The 20,683-nt window shown below is 47.8% G+C and overlaps 4 protein-coding genes across 4 annotated transcripts in view; 3 read left to right on the top strand and 1 right to left on the bottom strand.

The window, feature by feature from the left end:
- LOC144695199 (uncharacterized) overlaps positions 1-20,683 on the bottom strand; it is a 425,892-nt gene that overhangs the window by 158,182 nt on the left and 247,027 nt on the right. The window lies entirely within an intron of this gene.
- Positions 1-20,683, top strand: part of LOC144695466 (uncharacterized) — a 409,626-nt gene that overhangs the window by 192,642 nt on the left and 196,301 nt on the right.
- Positions 811-20,683, top strand: part of LOC144695274 (uncharacterized) — a 291,857-nt gene continuing 271,984 nt past the window's right edge. The window contains exon 1 of the mRNA XM_078566190.1: positions 811-1,117. The gene's annotated coding sequence lies outside the window, so the exon portion shown is untranslated. The remainder of the gene's footprint in view (positions 1,118-20,683) is intronic.
- LOC144695276 (uncharacterized) lies at positions 1,110-5,791 on the top strand. The gene has a single exon (XM_078566192.1). The coding sequence runs from the start codon at positions 1,902-1,904 to the stop codon at positions 2,454-2,456; it is 555 nt and encodes a 184-aa protein (XP_078422318.1). The 5' UTR covers positions 1,110-1,901; the 3' UTR covers positions 2,457-5,791.

Below are 20,683 nucleotides of genomic sequence, written 5' to 3'. Positions count from 1 at the left end.
TGTGTAAAAAGTCAGAAAGTAACCAGGCATTCAGTATTAAATGCCAGGATTGTTGAAGTTTGCTGATTTTCCTCTCATTATTGGACTTTGTAGTGATTTTTTGTCATTGTTTGCTGCATCACTTCAGACCGCAGTTCAGAGTCAACCATGTTGTGTGGGACTGGACATGGAGTCACATGTAGACCAAACCAGGCAGTTGTAGCGGGTTCCCTTCCCTGAAGCCAGTGATGTGGCTGATAGGCTGCATATCCCAACTTCAGCTGAGTGAGTGATTGTATCTAATTTCCCAGGATAAACCAGAACCCTTCAATCAGCTACACTGAAGCAATATTTCCCTTAGCTTCTAGCACTTCCTGCCCAGTGTGTTTACTTCAAATAATTTTGGAAAGCAAGGGGATAAATTTCAACACTTAACACTTCTTTTATATTAAACACATACTCTAAGGGTGAACTGCTCTTCACTAGCACGACTCGAGCTCACTGTGAATTGATAGCCCGTTTTACACTCCGCCCGACTGTCTTTTTCATTGTCCTCACGGCGCCTGGGAAGATGGGGGCTGGGCGGGGGTGGGGGGGAAGAAAGTAGCCACGTTGTCTGCTCCTGGTCACTATCCTGTGTCCCTGTTGGAAACAGAGGGTGTGTGGCAGTCAAGTGAGGAAAAAAAAAGGACTTGTATCTGACCCCCATACAGGGGAATAGCAGCCTGGCACTCACTGTGGAACAGTCTCTAACTGAGGAGTCAGCCTCTTCAGCAAAGGAGGAGAGGGAGTTGGAAGAAATCATGTTTCCTTTTCCTGTTTTACAGAAGGATTGCACCGTACTACACCAGAGAATACAGAGAGGATAGACACCGCAGATAGATCCTGACCATCACTCAAGGAACAACTGCACAACTGTGGGAAGACATCCAGTCCCTTCACAGCATTGCTCAACACAGAGATGGTTGGGCAGTGAAACCATCATCTGGAAATCGGTCGGGTCAGGGGAGCTTTGACATATCATCAGATCTGAAACTGGTCAGTGGTGTGGAGCCTTCCATCAGAACCAACCTTTCCAAAGGTTTGGCTGTGGGTAATTGGTCAGGGTGAGGCTGGGAAGAAGTGTGAGTGGCTCCAAGTGTGGTGAGAGCTTCAATCATTCATCGAGCCTCATGAACCACTGACTCATTCCTACAGGTGAGAGGCTGGTGAAGAAGGACTCCACAGACTCATAAGATCTCCTAACACACAAGGTGCTTCTGTAACAACCACTATTAACAGAAGGATAGCTACATGGAAGAGAAGCCGTTCAAGTGTGAGATGTGTGATAAAGCTTTTGAGACATCTTTGAGTTTCATGAGACACCAGAGGATTCACAGGGGGGAGAAACCCTTCAGGTGTGAGGTGTGTGAAGTGACTTACACCAATTCCTCCAATCTCCTGAGACACCAGAGGATTCACACAGGAGAGAAACCCTTCAGGTGTGAGGTGTGCAACAAATCATTCTCACAGTCATCGCACCTCCTCGACCACCAATGCATTCACACAGGGGACAAACCATTCAGCTGCGAGGTGTGCAACAAGGCATTCTCACAGTCATCAGACCTTCGTGTCCACCGACGCATTCACACAGGGGAGAAACCATTCACATGTGAGGTATGTGACAAATCATTCTCGCGGACAACGAGCCTCCGTGTACACCAGTGCGCACACACAAGGGAGCAACCATTCCAGTGTGAGGTGTGTAACAAATCATTCTCACAGTTATCTTGCTCCATCAGACAGTCCACACAGGAGAGACACCGTACAAGTGTGAGGTATGTACCAAAGCCTTCAGGCAGTTATCAAAGCTCCTGGTCCATCTGCGGGTCCACACTGGGGAGAAACCATTCAAATGCGAGGTGTGCGACAAATCATTCTCGATGTCATCGACCCTCCGCAGCCATCAACGTGTTCACACTGGCGAGAAACCGTTCACGTGCGAGGTGTGCGACAAATCATTCTCGATGTCATCGACCCTCCGCAGCCATCAACGTGTTTACACTGGCGAGAAACCATTCACGTGTGAGGTGTGTGACAAATCATTCTCGGATTCATCGACTCTCCGGGGACATCGCCACATCCACACAGGAGAAAAACCATTCACATGTGAGGTTTGTGGCAAATTATTCTCGCGGTCAGCAGAGCTCTGTGTCCACCAACGCATCCACACAGGGGAGAGACCATTCATGTGTGAGGTGTGTGACAAATTATTCTCGCGGTCAGCAGAGCTCTGTGTCCACCAACGCATTCACACAGGGGAGAGACCTTTCAAGTGTGAGGTGTGTGACAAATCATTCTCGCAGTCATCGAGCCTCCGCAGACACCTACGCATTCACACAAGGGAGAAACCATTCATGTATGAGGTGTGTAACAAATCATTCTTGAACCCTCCGTGTACACCAACATATTCACAGGAAGTAACCGTTCAAGTGTGAGGAATGTGATCAAGGTTTTTGAAGCTACTGGTCCATCAGACAAGGCCACACAGGAGAGAAAGCATTGAAGATTGAGATGTACAACAAATCATTCTTACAGTCATCTAAACTCTTGTTCCATCAGACGATCCACAAGGGAGTAATCATTCAAGTGTGAGGTTTGTGATAAAGCTTTCTTGATTACTTTGATGTGAGATATTGATGTGAGTTCTGTAATAAAGCCTTTACACAGGTGTTGGACCTTCTGGAACATCAGCGAACCCACATGGGAGCTACCTAGTCAAGTTTTTGCCCAATTTGTCCTCAGATTGTGACTCTCTACACAAGCTCACTGCAATGGATGTTCAGTGGTATCTGGGCACAGAACAAGGAGCAGCTTTCACTCACATCAAACAACTAATGACAACAACACCAGTGCTGAGGTACGATGATGTCAATGATGAAGTCACCCTGCAGTGAGATGCCAGTGAAACAGGACTTGGAGCAACCCTCATGTAGCAAGGACAACCAGTTGTGTTTGCATTCAGAACATTAACACAAACTGAACGACGCTATACACAGAATGACAAAGAGAGCCTGGGACTATTGTCTTTGCTTGTGAGAGAGAAAGTGATGGTAGAGTCTGACCATAAGCATCTTTCTCAAACTACCTCGATCTGCTTCAAAGTGTTTACAAATGAAGTTACTTCATTTGCAGAGATATCACTTGGAAATGAAGACCTGAATGCTTTAAAGATTATATGTGCAATGTGTATGTAGGGACAGGAAAAATTAGAACAGACTAAGAACAAAGAACAAAAGCATTTTTGTTCAGTGTGATCATTTTCTTTTTAGACTATTTATGTGGAGTAATTTGCAAACAAAAAGGGGAATGTTTGGATAAATCCCTTTTTACACTGTTGCTTCCCAAATTAATGTGACCTCTGATGTCATCATATGTTGGTAAAGGTTTGAGGGCAGTAACCATTTTACACACCACATGGAACATTGTTTAAAATTCAAATGGCTCCAAATATGAACAATATGAGTTCCCTGAAGCTTGGGAAACTGACCGATGAAACGGAGGCGACTTTGAGCAGCAGATCAGGTGGGGATTTAAATTTGTCATTGTCCCATCTGAATAAAACCTCACTTATTGCAGCTGCTGTCTCAGTTCCCCTGGCAAACGTTTGACAGAGATTTCTAGTGTGAGAATAGCATCCTTCATCCTCGGAGGCTTTCAAACTGACAACATCAGTGTGGGATGTGTAGCCTCGGATGTGTTTGACAGCAGATCAGAAGAGGAAGACCCACAGCATCCAAGGCAGCGATGACGTGCAGTGGTGGGATCAGCACATGTACAGGAGGGAGGGGCACAGGAGAGAGGGAGTAATTTTCTCCTAGTTCTTCCCTCTCTCTGTAGGTAGAATTAGATTTTAACTAAATCGGTCAGTTTTGATCAAAAGAAATCCGTTAAAACCAAGAGTCTTTATTGAGTTCACTGATTTTGAGTTTTAAACTCTCAATTTTTCAAACGCAGGTAGATTTCAGTTAAAGTATGTTAAACCTGTTGCAAGAAAGCCCCATGAGGTGGAAACACCAATACGCTCAGGTATCGAGTCCGAATGAAAAGGGCTTTGTTCCAAATCAGATTAAACCTGGTAGAGTAAAGAAGCCATTGTTCTTCATGGGTGATACGTTGCTATCCTTTTGAACTGGGTGTCATCAACTTGAAGATGTAATTAAAAACCAATTAAATCAGCTCAGTGACAGTCAGGACCAATGGCCTGGCCAGTCGTGGCCTGACAGTCACTGGGGTGAGAATCAGAAAAGAATAGAAATATGAAGTCTTGAAAAATCGAAAGTGTTGCAGCAGGAAGGCTGAGGCCTTAAGAAGGCAATAAAAGACATTTCAATAAACGTGTCTCCAGGTATGACAGCTGAATTGCTTTGGTGCTGGATTAACAATCCAGAGATTGAGAGTTCAAATCCAACCACAGGAAGTTACATACATAGAATTACAGTGCAGAAACAGGCCATTTGGCCCAGTTGGTTCAGGCTGGTGTTTATGCTTCACACAAGCCTCCTCTCACCCCTCTTCACCTCACCCTGTCAGCATATCCTTCTGTTCCTTTCCCCCTCATGGGCTTATCTAGCTTCCCCTTAAAGACATCTATGCTACTCCACTCAAATGTAGTGTACTACAGCCTTTGTTAATATTTGAAGTTTATTCAAAGTCCAATGTACTTTCTGTTAAATTCCCACCAACTTCCGACAAAGGGAGCTAGACTCAAGGACACATAACTGGGTTATGAGCCCTGCTCGACCTTCGAATGAAGGATTGAAACCAACCAGAATTATTACCGTCTACTTGATAGATTTTTTACAACTATTTCTTAAATAGATTGTAATTTCCTGGATATTATAAGGGGCGGGGTGAAACTCCTCAATAAATGTTCTCCCCAACAAGATACCTGGAGTAGGGGCTCGTGATTCTTCAGTACAGAACTTGAAATGAGACAATTAAAGTTTTAAGCACACACATTTATTCTAATAAGAAAACATGGAATTGTGATCACGAGATAAACAGTATAAATCCTGAAGAGAACAGTTAGCTAGTACTTATTCTTTAGGAGAATCCGAGGTTTAGACTTTACATGTTACAGATATAGCATTTCAGAAGAAAGTCAGGATATCCATCAAATATTAAAATAATATTACCTCAGTCCCTGCGTATGTGAGAGTCACTTAGTTCAGAACAGGTCAGAAATCAATCTATGAGAATCTATCTGAAAATTTTGAAAAAGTTTGGGTTGAGAAATTTATCATGAATTTTGGGGTTGAATAATTAATGATTATGTAGAAAATGTTCATTGGATCAATAATAGACCCTCCCTCTAATTAATTTCCCATATTTGGTGAAAGGTTATTTCAAATTAATTTCTGAAAACTAGACTTTACGTAACAGTCATGTTGGTCAGTGTTGCTTCATCAGGGTACAGTGTCCAGCAAGTTAATAAGACTTGAGGCCGAGCATTCTTTTATCTGATTGTGGTTTTAATTATCGGGGGAGCATTGTATGTGTACGAACTAGTGTAATGGCAAGAACCATACCGTTTTATAGGTGTGTGTATTTCTTATCGGTGAATTCACATTGTTGTGAAGGGAGTTAACCTTGCTGGTTTGGCAAACGAGTTTAGACTTCTGTGAAAATACTTTTTACTGTGAGTTTACCCAAAGTAACTTTTAATCTCAAATTCCTGTAATTAATTCTTATTCCTTCACACAACCACCCCGTGTTGTGAAACTGAATTGAACAAATGTTAGAATTTATGGAATAAAATCAAAATAACAACATGAAAGCCTAAACATTGTCCTTCAGGAAAGGGAAACTGTTACAACTGCCTGGCCATAGGAGAGAGAGGGGGTACAGGAGAGAGAGGGGGTGGGGGCACAGGAGAGAGAGAGGGGGGCACAGGAGAGAGAGGGTTACACAGGAGAGAGAGGGTTACACAGGAGAGAGGGGTACACAGGAGAGAGAAGGGGGCACAGGAGAGGGATACACAGGAGAGAGGGGTACACAGGAGGGGGGCACACAGGAGAGAGAAGGGGGCACAGGGGAGAGAGAGGGGTACACAGGAGAGAGGGGGGCACAGGAGAGGGGTACACAGGAGGGAGAGGACACAGGAGAGAGGGGACACGGGGCATAGGACAGAAGGACGCAGGAGAGAGAGAGGATACAGGAGACAGTGTCATGCTGTGACTCGGAGTGACTGTGCTTGGAGTATAATCTGCACTTCGGGAGTGACCTTATTACTGGGGGAGAGTCTGTGACTCAGAGATTGACCCTGTGACTGGGAGAGTGACTTGGGGAGTGATCCCTCACCCCTCACCAGATCTCTCTGCCTGATGCCATCTCCCTTGCCTGACCCCTTGCTCTGCTCCTCACCTCTCGTTTAACCCTTGTCACTTTCCAGGATTTGGGAGGCAACTTTGGAAAGGAAAGGGAGATTGGACGATAGTTTGCAAGGACCAAGGGGTCAAGGGTTAGTTTTTTTGAGAAGAGGGGCGATAACAGCAGATTTAAAGGAGAGAAGGACAACATCTGAAGAGAGAGAATCGTGAACAATATCGGCTAACATGGGGACCAGGAGGGGAAGTTGGGTGATGAGCAGTTTAGTGAGAATAGGGTCGAGGGAATAGGAGGTGGGTCTCATGGACAAGATGAGCTCAGAGAGGACATGAGTAGAGATAGGAGAGAAACTAGAGAAAGATGTGAGTCCAGGGCTAGGGCAGGGAGGAACATTAATGGAAGTTTGTCCAGGCGGGCTAGTGGAAGGGAGGGAAGTGGCAAAGGCAGCTGATGGGATTGTTTCAATCTTATTTCCCTGAGCAGAGAGGTCAATAACTAGGGAGCAGAGATTTAAAGTAATTGATGGAAGGATTGGAGGGGAGTTGAGGAGTCATTTTTTCACCCAGAGGGTGATGAGGCTCTAGAACTCACTGTCTGAAAGGGTGATAGAGGCAGAAACCCTCATCATATTTAAAAAACACCGGGATATGAACTTGAAGGAATACATTATGTATGTTGACACTGTCACATCAAATACTCACAGAGAAGGTGCCGCACGGGTTAGATACAGAGTCAAGCTCTGTCTATACCACCCCTGGAGTGTCAGATTAACCCGGGTCACTCAAACACCCAGATCAGGATCAAGATTCACCTGCCTCAGTCATTCAGAAGCTCCTTTATTACTGACCTTAATGTCATCGGATGGTGTGTTTGAGAGCCAGACCCATACAAACAGGGGGAGAGAGTCCACCTGTCATCTGGTGGTGGGAGGGAGCACTGCAGTGCTGCTGGCTTCATAATTGGGAGAGTCCTCCAGTCACAAGGCAAGAGCAGTGAATTCACTCTCAAAACATCACAAGTGGCCTCGAAAAAGCAACGGCGAGAGCGAAAAATTCAAGGAAGGTTTAGGGTAAAATATGATTGGAGGAGCTGGAGCACGAGAGAGACAGAATCTGTGATTGGAGGAGCTGGAGCACGGGAGATACAGAATCCCTGATTGGAGGAGCTGGAGCATGGGAGAGACAGATTCTGTGATTGGAGGAGCTGGAGCACAATGGAGACGGAATCTGTGACTGGAGGAGCTGGAGCACGAGAGAGACAGATTCTGTGATTAGAGGAGCTGGAGCAAAGGAGAGACAGAATCTGTGATTGGAGGAGCTGGAGCACGGGAGGGACAGAATCTGTGATTGGAGGAGCTGGAGCACAATGGAGACAATCTGTGACAGGAAGAGCTGGAGCACGAGAGAGACAGAATCTGTGATTGGAACACGGGAGAAATAGAGTCTGTGATTGGAGGAGCTGGAGCATGGGGAAGACAGAATCTGTGATTGGAAGAGATGGAGCACGGGAGAGAGACAATCTGTGATTGGAGGAACTGGAGCATGGGAGAGACAGAATCTGTGATTGGAGGAGCTGGAGCATAGGAGAAACAGAATCTGTTCTTGGAGGAGAAATAAAAGCAAAAAAAAAAAACCACTTCCGTGAGTTGAAGAGAGGGAGAGAGAAAGAGACGGAAACAATTCTCTTCAAAGCAGAACCTCAGAACTTGGGATCAATGGATAGTTGGCACTTTTTGACCCTCCCTTTGTAATTGTTTATTTTATCCTTTTTGATTTGTGTGTTTTTTATTGAAGGTGGGGGGGGGGGGGGTGAGCTGTTTCTGTCAGCAACCGGAAAGGCTGTACTGAGGTGGGTTTTAAAAAATGTATCTATAAATAAACACCCGCTCACCACCCTTCCCCCAGTTACAACAGCTCCCCCATTACAATAGAAAAGAAAATTGGGGACTCGATCCCACAATTGGCAGATCCGGAGGAAAGAGGGAGAACACTATGGTGGAGGATCCAATGCAGGTAAAGCTCTAACTGTGAGAGAGAGAGAATGTGAGAGGGAGGGGGAGAGAGAGAAAGAATGTGAGAGGGAGGGAGAGAGAGAATGTGAGAGGGAGGGAGAGAGAGAATGTGAGAGGGAGGGAGAGAGAATGAGAGAGGAAGGGGGGAGAGAGAAAGAATGTGAGATGGAGGGAGGTAGAGAGAATGTGAGAGGAAGAGAGGGATGGAGAGAGAGAATGTGAGAGGGACGGAGAGAGAATGTGAGAGGAAGGGGGAGAGAATATGAGAGTGAGGGAGAGACAGAGAGCAGCAATATGCAGGGGTGGAAAGGGAGAGAATGTGTGAGAGCGGGACAGAGAGAGAGAGGGAATGTAGGAGGGAGGAAGAGAGAGAGTGAGCCAGTGTGTTTGTGAGATAGAGAGCAGGAAGAGACAGTGTGTAAGGAGGTTGGGAGTCAGTGGGGGCATTGTGGGGAGAAGGTCTCTCAGGGCCAGAGAGTGAGAGAGACTGACAGAGCCAACTCTTCTGATCTGCTGTCAAACACATCCGGGGTTACACATCCCAAACTGATGTTGTCAGTTTGAAAGTCTCCCAGGATGAAGAATGTTATTCCCACACTAGAAATCTCTGTCAAACATTTACCGGGGGAACTGAGACAGCAGCTGCAATAAGTGAGGTTTTATTCAGATGGGACAATGACAAGTTTAAATCCCCACCTGATCTGCTGCTCAAAGTCGCCTCTGTTTCACCTGTCAGTTTCCCAAGCTTCAGGAAACTCATGTTGTTCCAGAAATATTTGGATTGGCTGTGAGAGACGTCAATCAGAGAGCCACACCCACTCTGCCCATTCCCTCCCCTTCCTGTTCCACAGCTGCTTCACTTCCTGTAGGGACTCAAAATCAACTCAGGAGACGGTGAGTGAGGGAACACAATTTATAATAATTACATCACATAATATCCACACTAATCTTCAGGCAGCCTGACTATCCTGTGGGGAATCAGGTGTGGAAATGCCCCTTATGCTGTGTGAGAACATCCAGCTGAGAGAGCTGTTTACTCGGTGCTTTGTGCTGAACTGTTTGCCTGGAGCTGTGTGTTGGATATTGAGCTGGAGCATGGGAGAGACAGGAACTGCGATTGGGGGAGCTGGAGCACGGGGGAGACGGAATCTGATTGGAGCAGCTCGAGCATAGGAGAGGCACAATCTGATTGGAGAAGCTGGAGCACGGGAGAGACAGAATCTGTGATTGGAGGAGCTGGAGCACGGGAGAGACAGAATCTGTGATTGGAGGAGCTGGAGCACGAGAGAGACAGAATCTGATTTGAGAAGCTGGAGCACGAGAGAGACAGAATCTGATTGGAGGAGTTGGAGCATGGGAGAGACAGAATCTGTGATTGGAGGAGCTGGAGCATGGGAGAGACAGAATCTGTGATTGGAGGAGCTGGAGCACGGCAGAGACAGAATCTTTGATTGGAGGAGCTGGAGCACGGGAGAGTCAGAATCTGTGATTGGAGGAGCTGGAACACAATGGAGACAGAATCTGTGATTGGAGGTGCTGGAGCACGGGAGAGACAGAATCTGTGATTGGAGGTGCTGGAGCACGGGAGAGACAGAATCTGTGATTGGAGGAGCTGGAGCACGAGAGAGACTGAATCTGTGATTGGAGGAGCTGGAGCACAATGGAGACAGAATCTGTGATTGGAGGAGCTGGAGCACGGGGGAGACGGAATCTGATTGGAGCAGCTCGAGCATAGGAGAGGCACAATCTGATTGGAGGAGCTGGAGCACAGGAGAGACAGAAACTGTGATTGGAGGAGCTGGAGCACGTGAGAAACAGAATCTGTGATTGGAGGAGCTGGATCACGAGAGAGACAGAATTTGTGTTTGGACGAGCTGGAGCACGGGTGTGACAGAATCTGTGACTGGAGGAGCTGGAGCATGGGAGAGACAGAATCTGTGTTTGGAGGAGCTGGAGCACAGGAGAGACAGAATCTTTGATTGGAGAAGCTGGAGCACGGGAGAGACAGAATCTGTGATTGGAGGAGCTGGAGCATGGGAGAGACAGAATCTGTGATTGGAGGAGCTGGAGCACGGGAGAGACAGAATCTTTGATTGGAGGAGCTGGAGCATGGGAGAGTCAGAATCTGTGATTGGAGGAGCTGGAGCATGGGAGAGACAGAATCTGTGATTGGAGGAGCTGGAGCATGGGAGAGACAGAATCTGTGATTGGAGGAGCTGGAGCACGGGAGAGACAGAATCTTTGATTGGAGGAGCTGGAGCACGGGAGAGTCAGAATCTGTGATTGGAGGAGCTGGAGCACAATGGAGACAGAATCTGTGATTGGAGGTGCTGGAGCATGAGAGAGACAGAAACTGTGATTGGAGGAGCTGGAGCACAATGGAGACAGAATCTGTGATTGGAGGAGCTGGAGCACGGGGGAGACGGAATCTGATTGGAGCAGCTCGAGCATAGGAGAGGCACAATCTGATTGGAGGAGCTGGAGCACAGGAGAGACAGAAACTGTGATTGGAGGAGCTGGAGCACGGGAGAAACAGAATCTGTGATTGGAGGAGCTGGAGCACGGGACAGACAGAATCTTTGATTGGAGAAGCTGGAGCACGGTAGAGACAGAATCTGTGATTGGAGGAGCTGGAGCACGGGAGAGACAGAATCTTTGATTGGAGGAGCTGGAGCACGGGAGAGTCAGAATCTGTGATTGGAGGAGCTGGAGCACAATGGAGACAGAATCTGTGATTGGAGGTGCTGGAGCACGAGAGAGACAGAATCTGTGATTGGAGAAACTGGAGCACGAGAGAGACAGCATCTGATTGGAGAAGCTTGAGCACGGGAGAGACAGAATATGATTGGAGGAGCTGGAGCACAGGAGAGGCAGAATCTGTGATTGGAGGAGCTTGAGCACGAGAGAGACAGAATCTGATTTGAGAAGCTGGAGCACGGGAGAGACAGAATCTGATTGGAGGAGCTGGAGCATGGGAGAGACAGAGTCTGATTGGAGGAGCTGGAGCACGGGAGAGACAGAATCTGTGATTGGAGGAGCTGGAGCATGGGAGAGACAGAATCTGTGATTGGAGAAGCTGGAGCACGAGAGAGACAGAATTTGTGTTTGGACGAGCTGGAGCACGGGTGTGACAGAATCTGTGACTGGAGGAGCTGGAGCATGGGAGAGACAGAATCTGTGTTTGGAGGAGCTGGAGCATTAGAGAGACAGAATCTGTGTTTGGAGGAGCTGGAGCAGGGGAGAAACAGAATCTGTGTTTGGAGGAGTTGGAGCACGGGAGAGACAGAATCTTTGATTGGAGGAGCTGGAGCACGGGAGAGTCAGAATCTGTGATTGGAGGAGCTGGAGCACAATGGAGACAAAATCTGTGATTGGAGGTGCTGGAGCACGAGAGAGACTGAATCTGTGATTGGAGGAGCTGGAGCACGAGAGAGACAGCATCTGATTGGAGAAGCTTGAGCACGAGAGAGACAGAATCTGATTTGAGAAGCTGGAGCATGGGAGAGACAGAATCTGATTGGAGGAGCTGGAGCATGGGAGAGACAGAATCTGATTGGAGGAGCTGGAGCACGGGAGAGACAGAATCTGTGATTGGAGGAGCTGGAGCACGGGTGTGACAGAATCTGTGACTGGAGGAGCTGGAGCATGGGAGAGACAGAATCTGTGTTTGGAGGAGCTGGAGCATGAGAGAGACAGAATCTGTGCTTGGAGGAGCTGGAGCATGAGAGAGACAGAATCTGTGACTGGAGGAGCTGGAGCATGAGAGAGACAGAATCTGTGACTGGAGGAGCTGGAGCATGAGAGAGACAGAATCTGTGTTTGGAGGAGCTGGAGCAGGGGAGAAACAGAATCTGTGATTGGAGGAGCTGGAGCACGGGAGAGACAGAATCTGTGATTAGAGGAGCTGGAGTACGGGTGAGATGGAATCTGATTGGAGGAGCTGGAGCATGGGAGTGACAGAACCTGTTATTGGAGGAGCTGGAGCATGGGAGAGTCAGAATATGTGATTGGAGGAGCTGGAGCACGAGAGAGACAGTTTCTGTGATAGGAAGAGTTGGAGCACGAGAGTGAAAGAATCTGTGATTGGAGGAGCTGGAGCACGGGGGAGACGGAATCTGACTGGAGGAGCTGGGGCACAATGGAGACAGAATCTGTGATTGGAGGAGAAATAAAAGCAAAAAAAACCCTCTTATGTGAGCTGAAGAGATGTAGAGAGAAAGAGACGGAAATAATTCTCTTCAAAGCAGAACCTCAGAACTTGGGATCAATGGATAGTTGGCACTTTTTGACCCTCCCTTTGTAATTGATTATTTTTTTTATCCTTTTTGAGTTGTGTGTTTTTTATTGAAGGGGAGAGGGAGCTGTTTCTGTCAGCAACCAGAAAGGCTGTACTGAGGTGAGTTTTAAAAAATGTATTTATAAATAAAAATTCCGCTCCCCACCCTTCCCCCAGTCACAACAGCTCCCCTATTTCAATCGAAAAGAAAATTGTCGTCTCGATCCCACAATTGGCAGATCCAGAGGAGAGAGGGAGGATACTATGGTGGAGGATCCAATGCAGGTAGAGCAGCTCTGGCTCTAACTGTGAGAGAGACAGAGAATGTGAGAGGGAGGGGGAGAGAGGGAAAGAATATGAGAGGGAGGGAGAGAGAGAATGTGAGAGGGAGGGAGAGAAAGAATCTGAGAGGGAGGGAGAGAGAATGTGAGAGAACGAGAGAGAGAATGTGAGAGGGAGGGAGAAAGAGAGAGAATGTGAGAGGGACGGAGAGAAAGAATCTGAGAGGGAGGGAGAGAACGTGAGAGGGAGGGAGAGAGAGAATGTGAGAGGGACGGAGAGAGAGAAAGAATCTGAGAGGGAGGGAGAGACAATGTGAGAGTGAGGGAGAGAGAGAGAATGTGAGAGGGAGGGAGAATGTGAGAGAACGAGAGAGAGAATGTGAGAGGGAGGGAGAGAGAAAGAATGTGAGAGGGACGGAGAGTGAGAAAGAATCTGAGAGGGAAGGAGAGAGAACGTGAGAGGGAGGGAGAGAGAGAATGTGAGAGGGAGGGAGAGAGATTGTGAGAGGAATGGGGAGAGAGAGAATATGAGAGGGAGGGAGAGAGAGAGAGAGCAGCAATATGCAGGGGGTGGAAAGGGAGAGAATGTGAGAGATCGGGACAGAGAGAGAGAGGGAATGTAGGAGGGAGGAAGAGAGAGTGTGAGCCAGTGTGTTTGTGAGATAGCAGGAAGAGACAGTGTGTAAGGAGGTTGGGAGTCAGTTGGGGCATTGTGGGGAGAAGGCCTCTCAGGGCCAGAGAGTGAGAGAGACAGACAGAGCCAACTCTTCTAATCTGCTGTCAAACACATCCAAGGCTACACATCCCACACTGATATTGTCAGTTTGAAAGCCTCTGAGGATGAAGAATGCTATTCCCACACTAGAAATCTCTGTCAAACATTTCCTGGGGGAACTGAGACAGCAGCTGCAATAAGTGAGGTTTTATTCAGATGGAAAATGACAAGTTTAAAACTCCACCTGATCTGCTGCTCAAAGTCACCTCCATTTCACCGGTCAGTTTCCCAAACTTCAGGAAACTCATGTTGCTCCAGGAATATTTGGATTGGCTGTGAGAGACGTCAGAGAGCCCCACCCACTCTGCCCATTCTCCCCCCTTCCTCTTCCACAGCTGCTTCACTTCCTGTAGGGACTCAAAACCAACTGAGGAGATGGTGAGTGAGGGAACAGAATTTATAATAATTACATCACATAATATCCACACTAATGTTCAGGCATCCTGACTATCCTGTGGGGAATCAGGTGTGGAAATGCCCCTTATGCTGTGTGAGAAGATCCAGCTGAGAGAGCTGTTTACTCGGTGCTTTGTGCTGAACTGTTTGCCTGGAGCTGTGTGTTGGATATTGAGCTGGAGCATTGGAGAGACAGGAACTGCGATTGGAGAAGCTGGAGCAGGAGAGAGACGGAATCTCATTGGAGGAGCTGGAGCATGGGAGAGACAGAATCTGTGATTGGAGGAGCTGGAGCACGGGAGAGACAGAATCTGTGATTGGAGGAGCTGGAGGATGGGAGAGACAGAATCTGTGTTTGGAGGATCTGGAGCACGGGGGAGACAGAATCTGTGATTGGAGGAGCTGGAGCACGGGAGAGACAGAATCTGATTGGAGGAGCTGCAGCATGGGAGAGACATAATCTGTGATTGGAGGAGCTGGAGCACGGGAGAGACAAAATCTGTGATTTGAACAGCTGGAGCATGGGAGAGACAGAACCTGTGATTGGAGGAGCTGGAGCACGAGAGAGACAGAATCTGATTGGAGGAGCTGGAGCACGGGAGAGACAGAATCTGTGATTGGAGGAGCTGGAGCACGAGAGAGACAGAATCTGATTGGAGGAGCTGGAGCACGGGAGAAACAGAATCTGATTGGAGGAGCTGGAGCACGGGAGAGGCAGAATCTGAATGGAGAAGCTGGAGCACGGGAGAGACAGAAACTGTGATTGGAGAGGCTGGAGCACGGGAGAGACAGAATCTGTGATTGGAGGAGCTGGAGCACCGGAGAGACAGAATCTGTGATTGGAGGAGCTGGAGCACGGGAGAGACTGAATCTGTGATTGGAGGAGCTGGAGCACAATGGAGACAGAATCTGTGATAGGAAAAGCTGGATCACGGCAGAGACAGAATCTGTGATTGGAGGAACTGGAGCATGGGAGAGACAGAATCTGTTCTTGGAGGAGAAATAAAAGCAAAAAAAAAAAACCACTTCCGTGAGTTGAAGGGAGGGAGAGAGAAAGAGACGGAAATAATTCTCTTCAAAGCAGAAGCTCAGAACATGGGATCAATGGATCGTTGGCACTTTTTGACCCTCCCTTTGTAATTGTTTATTTTTTTCTCCTTTTTGAGTTGTGTGTTTTTTATTGAAGGGGGGAGGGAGCTGTTTCTGTCAGCAACCAGAAAGGCTGTACTGAGGTAGTTCTTAAAAAATGTATATATAAATAAACACTCCGCTCCCCACCCTTACCCCAGTTACAACAACTCCCCTATTTCAATCGAAAAGAAAATTGGGGCCTCGATCCCACAATTGGCAGATCCGGAGGAGAGAGGGAGGACACTATGGTGGAGGATCCAATGCAGGTAAAGCAGCTCCGTCTCTAACAGTGAGAGAGAGAGAATGTGAGAAGGAGGGGGAGAGAGAGAAAGAATCTGAAAGGGAGGGAGAGAGAATGTGAGAGGGAGGGAGAGAGAGAGAATGTGAGAGGGAGGGAGAGAGAATGTGAGAGGAAGGGGGAGAGAGAGAATATGAGAGTGAGGGAGAGAGAGAGAGCAGCAATATGCAGGGGTGGAAAGGGAGAGAATGTGCGAGATCGGGACAGAGAGAGAGGGAATGTAGGAGGGAGGAAGAGAGAGAGTGAGCCAGTGTGTTTGTGAGATAGAGAGCAGGAAGAGACAGTGTGTAAGGAGGTTGGGGGTCAGTGGGGGCATTGTGGGGAGAATGCCTCTCAGGGCCAGAGAGTGAGAGAGACAGACAGAGCCAACTCTTCTAATCTGCTGTCAAACACATCCAAGGCTACACATCCCACACTGATATTGTCAGTTTGAAAGCCTCTGAGGATGAAGAATGCTATTCTCACACTAGAAATCTCTGTCAAACATTTACCGGGGAAACTGAGACAGTAGCTGCAATAAGTGAGGTTTTATTCAGATGGGACAATGAAAACTTTAAATCCCCACCTGATCTGCTGCTCAAAGTCGCCTCCATTTCACCGGTCAGTTTCCCAAGCATCAGGAAACTCATGTTGCTCCAGAAATATTTGGATTGGCTGTGAGAGACGTCAATCAGAGAGCCCACCCACTCTGCCCGTTCTCTCCTCTTCCTCTTCCACAGCTGCTTCACTTCCTGTAGGGACTGAATACCAAGTGAGGAGACGGTGAGTGAAGGAGCAGAATTTATAATAATTACATCACATAATATCCACACTAATGTTAAGGCAGTCTGACTATCCTGTGGGGAATCAGCTGTGGAAATGCCCCTTATGCTGTGCGAGAAGATCCAGCTGAGAGAGCTGTTTACTCGGTGCTTTGTGCTGAACTGTTTGCCTGGAGCTGTGTGTTGGATATTGAGCTGGAGCATGGGAGAGACAGGAACTGCGATTGGAGGAGCTGGAGCACGGGAGAGACAGTAACTGCGATTGGAGGAGCTGGAGCATGGGAGAGACAGAATCTGTGATTGGAGGAGCTGGAGCACGGGAGAGACAGGAACTACGATTGGAGGAGCTGGAGCACGGGAGAGACATCCTGTGATTAGAGGAGTTGGAGCACGAGAGAGACAGAATCTGATTGGAGGAGCTGGAGCACGGGAGAGACAGAATCTGTGATTGGAGGAGCTGGAGCACGGGAGAGTCAGAATCTGTGATTGGAGGAGTTGGAGCACGGGGAGACGGAATCTGATTGGAGCAGCTGGAGCATGGGAGAGGCACAATCTGATTGGAGTAGTTGGGGCACGGGAGAGACAGAAACTGTGATTGGAGGAGCTGGAGCATGGGAGAAACAGAATCTGTGATTGGAGGAGCTGGAGCACAGGAGAGACAGAATCTTTGATTGGAGAAGCTGGAGCACGGGAGAGTCAGAATCTGTGATTGGAGGAGCTGGAGCACAATGGAGACAGAATCTGTGATTGGAGGTGCTGGAGCACGAGAGAGACAGAATCTGTGATTGGAGGAACTGGAGCACGAGAGAGACAGCATCTGATTGGAGAAGCTTGAGCACGGGAGAGACAGAATATGATTGAAGGAGCTGGAGCACGGGAGAGGCAGAATCTGTGATTGGAGGAGCTTGAGCATGAGAGAGACAGAATCTGATTTGAGAAGCTGGAGCACGGGAGAGACAGAATCTGATTGGAGGAGCTGGAGCACGGGAGAGACAGAATTTGTGTTTGGACGAGCTGGAGCACGGGGGTGACAGAATCTGTGACTGGAGGAGCTGGAGCATTGGAGAGACAGAATCTGTGTTTGGAGGAGCTGGAGCATGGGAGAGACAGAATCTGTTTGGAGGAGCTGGAGCACGGGAGAGACAGAATCTGTGATTAGAGGAGCTGGAGTACGGGGGAGATGGAATCTAATTGGAGGAGCTGGAGCATGGGAGTGACAGAACCTGTTACTGGAGGAGCTGGAGCATGGGAGAGACAGAATATGTGATTGGAGGAGCTGGAGCACGAGGGAGACAGAATCTGTGATAGGAAGAGCTGGAGCACGAGAGTGAAAGAATCTGTGATTGGAGGAGCTGGAGCACGGAGGAAACGGAATCTGATTGGAGGAGCTGGAGCACAATGGAGACAGAATCTGTGATTGGAGGAGAAATAAAAGCAAAAAAAACCCTCTTATGTGAGCTGAAGAGATGTAGAGAGAATGAGATGGAAATAATTCTCTTCAAAGCAGAACCTCAGAACTTGGGATCAATAGATAGTTGGCACTTTTTGACCCTCCCTTTGTAATTGATTATTTTTTTATCCTTTTTGAGTTGTGTGTTTTTTATTGAAGGGGAGAGGGAGCTGTTTCTGTCAGCAACCAGAAAGGCTGTACTGAGGTGAGTTTTAAAAAATGTATTTATAAATAAAAATTCCGCTCCCCACCCTTCCCCCAGTCACAACAGCTCCCCTATTTCAATCGAAAAGAAAATTGTCGTCTCGATCCCATAATTGGCAGATCCGGAGGAGAGAGGGAGGACACTGTGGTGGAGGATCCAATGCAGGTAAAGCAGCTCTGGCTCTAACTGTGAGAGAGAGAGAGAGAATGTGAGAGGGAGGGGGGGAGAGAGAAAGAATGTGAGAGGGAGGGAGAGAGAGAATGTGAGAGGGAGGGAGAGAAAGAATCTGAGAGGGAGGGAGAGAGAATGTGAGAGAATGAAAGAGAGAATGTGAGAGGGAGGGAGAGAGAGAGAATGTGAGAGGGACGGAGAGAAAGAATCTGAGAGGGAGGGAGAGAGAATGTGAGAGTGAGGGAGAGAGAGAGAATGTGAGAGGGAGGGAGAGAGAATGTGAGAGAACGAGAGAGAGAATGTGAGAGGGAGGGAGAGAGAGATAATGTGAGAGGGAGGGAGAGAGAGAACGAATCTGAGAGGGAGGGAGAGAGAATGTGAGAGGGAGGGAGAGAGAATGTGAGAGGGAGGGAGAGAGAATGTGAGAGGAAGGGGGAGAGAGAGAATATGAGAGGGAGGGAGAGAGAGAGAGCAGCAATATGCAGGGGTTGGAAAGGGAGAGAATGTGAGAGATCGGGACAGAGAGAGAGAGGGAATGTAGGAGGGAGGAAGAGAGCGAGTGAGCCAGTGTGTTTGTGAGATAGAGAGCAGGAAGAGACAGTGTGTAAGGAGCTTGGGAGTCAGTGGGGGCATTGTGGGGAGAAGGCCCCTCAGGGCCAGAGAGTGAGAGAGACACAAACAGAGCCAACTCTTCTAATCTGCTGTCAAACACATCCAAGGCTGCACATCCCACTCTGATGTTGTCAGTTTGAAAGCCTCTGAGGATGAAGAATGCCATTCCCACACTAGAAATCTCTGTCAAACATTTTCCAGATGAACTGAGACAGCAGCTGCAATAAGTGAGGTTTTATTCAGATGGGACAATGACAAGGTTAAATCCCCGCCTGATCTGCTGCTCAAAGTCACCTCCGTTTCACCGGTCAGTTTCCCAAACTTCAGGAAACTCATGTTTCTCCAGAAATATTTGGATTGGCTGTGAGAGACGTCAATCAGAGAGCCCCACCCACTCTGCCCAGTCTGTCCTCTTCCTCTTCCACAACTGCTTCACTTCCTGTAGGGACTAAAAACCAAGAGAGGAGATGGTGAGTGAGGGAACAGAATTTATAATAATTACATCACATAATATCCACACTAATGTTCAGGCATCCTGACTATCCTGTGGGGAATCAGGTGTGGAAATGCCCCTTATGCTGTGTGAGAACATCCAGCTGAGAGAGCTGTTTACTCGGTGCTTTGTGCTGAACTGTTTGACTGGAGCTGTGTGTTGGATATTGAGTGTGTTTATTGGAAGCATTTCCCTTCTGATTTACAGGCTGACTTTTGTTGATGGCTCATTACTGAATATGAAAAGGTGAGGTGTAATTATCTGGGAGGTGCAGAGTGTCTGAGGATTCTCACTGATTTCCTATTGTTGAGTTGTGTGTGTTGGGAGCTGGTTATTATCCTGTGGACTGTGAATGGTCAGTTCTGTCTGTGTGTTGGGATCTGGATGTTTGTTGTCCTTTCTGTTTGCACCCCATCTCTCTGACCTCCTCAGAAAAGGGAAAAATGGAAGACTTGCATTTATATGGAGCCTTTCATGACCACCAGATGTCCCAAAGCTCTTTACAACCAATGAAGCACTTTTGAAGTGTAGTCACTGTTGTAATGTAGGAAACGTGGCAGCCAATCTGTGCACAGCAAGCTCCCACATACAGCAATGTGATAATGACCAGATAATCTATTTTTAGTGAGGCTGATTGAGGGATTAATGTTGGTCAGGACACCAGGGATAACTCCCCTGTTCTTCTTCAAAATAGTGCCATGGGATCTTTTACACCCACCTTAGAGAGAGCAAAGGGGCCTCGTTTGAGATCTCATCTGACAGTGCAGCACTGCCACACTCCTTTAGTGCCGTACTATTCTATGATTCTGTATGATTCTATGAAGGGTTCTCCGTTACCATCGCTGGCTCTCACTGTCACTTCCCTGTGTTGGTCAGGAATAGGGACACTGTGCATAGGAAGAGGTACGAGCTCCACTCACTGGAGAGACCAGTGATGTCCTGCCTCAGCTCATCTGCTACCAATATCCTCATCCATATCTTTGTAGGCTCTAGACTCAACTATTCCAATGCTCTCCTGGCTGCTCTCACATCTTGCACTGTAAACTTGAGCTCCTCCAAAACTCTGCTGCCCATGTCCTAACTGACACCAAGACCCATTCCCCAATCACCCCTGTGCTCGCTGATCGACATTGGCTCCTGCTCAAGCAACACCTCAATTTTAAAATCCTTATCCTTGTTTTCAAATCCCTCCATGACCTTGCCCCTCCCTGTCCCTGTAATCCCCAGAGCAATTAGGCTGCCACACCTGGAGTCACATTTATTGAAATGTCTTTAAAGATTTTACCTGAAGGCCTCGGCCTTTCCCAGAAGCCTGGGCTTGGTTTTGATAGTTTTGCCCAGTGCTGTGACTGATAGCTGAATTTGGGATGTGCAGTCTGAGCGAGTGCAGTGTATCTAATTTCCCAGGATAAACCAGAATCCTTCAATCAGCTACACTGAAGCAATATTTTCCTCAGCTTCTAGCACTTCCTGCT

The sequence above is a fragment of the Cetorhinus maximus genome, chromosome 21 (genome assembly GCF_964194155.1).
Source record: "Cetorhinus maximus chromosome 21, sCetMax3.hap1.1, whole genome shotgun sequence".
Taxonomy (NCBI): Eukaryota; Metazoa; Chordata; class Chondrichthyes; order Lamniformes; family Cetorhinidae; genus Cetorhinus; species Cetorhinus maximus.
Note: the sequence above shows the minus strand (reverse complement) of the source record. Positions and strands in the feature narration are given on the sequence as shown.

What these genes read in the sequence shown, in the direction of transcription:
- LOC144695276 (XM_078566192.1), top strand. Translation starts at nt 1,902, where the DNA reads ATGTCATCGACCCTCCGCAGCCATCAACGTGTTCACACTGGCGAGAAA.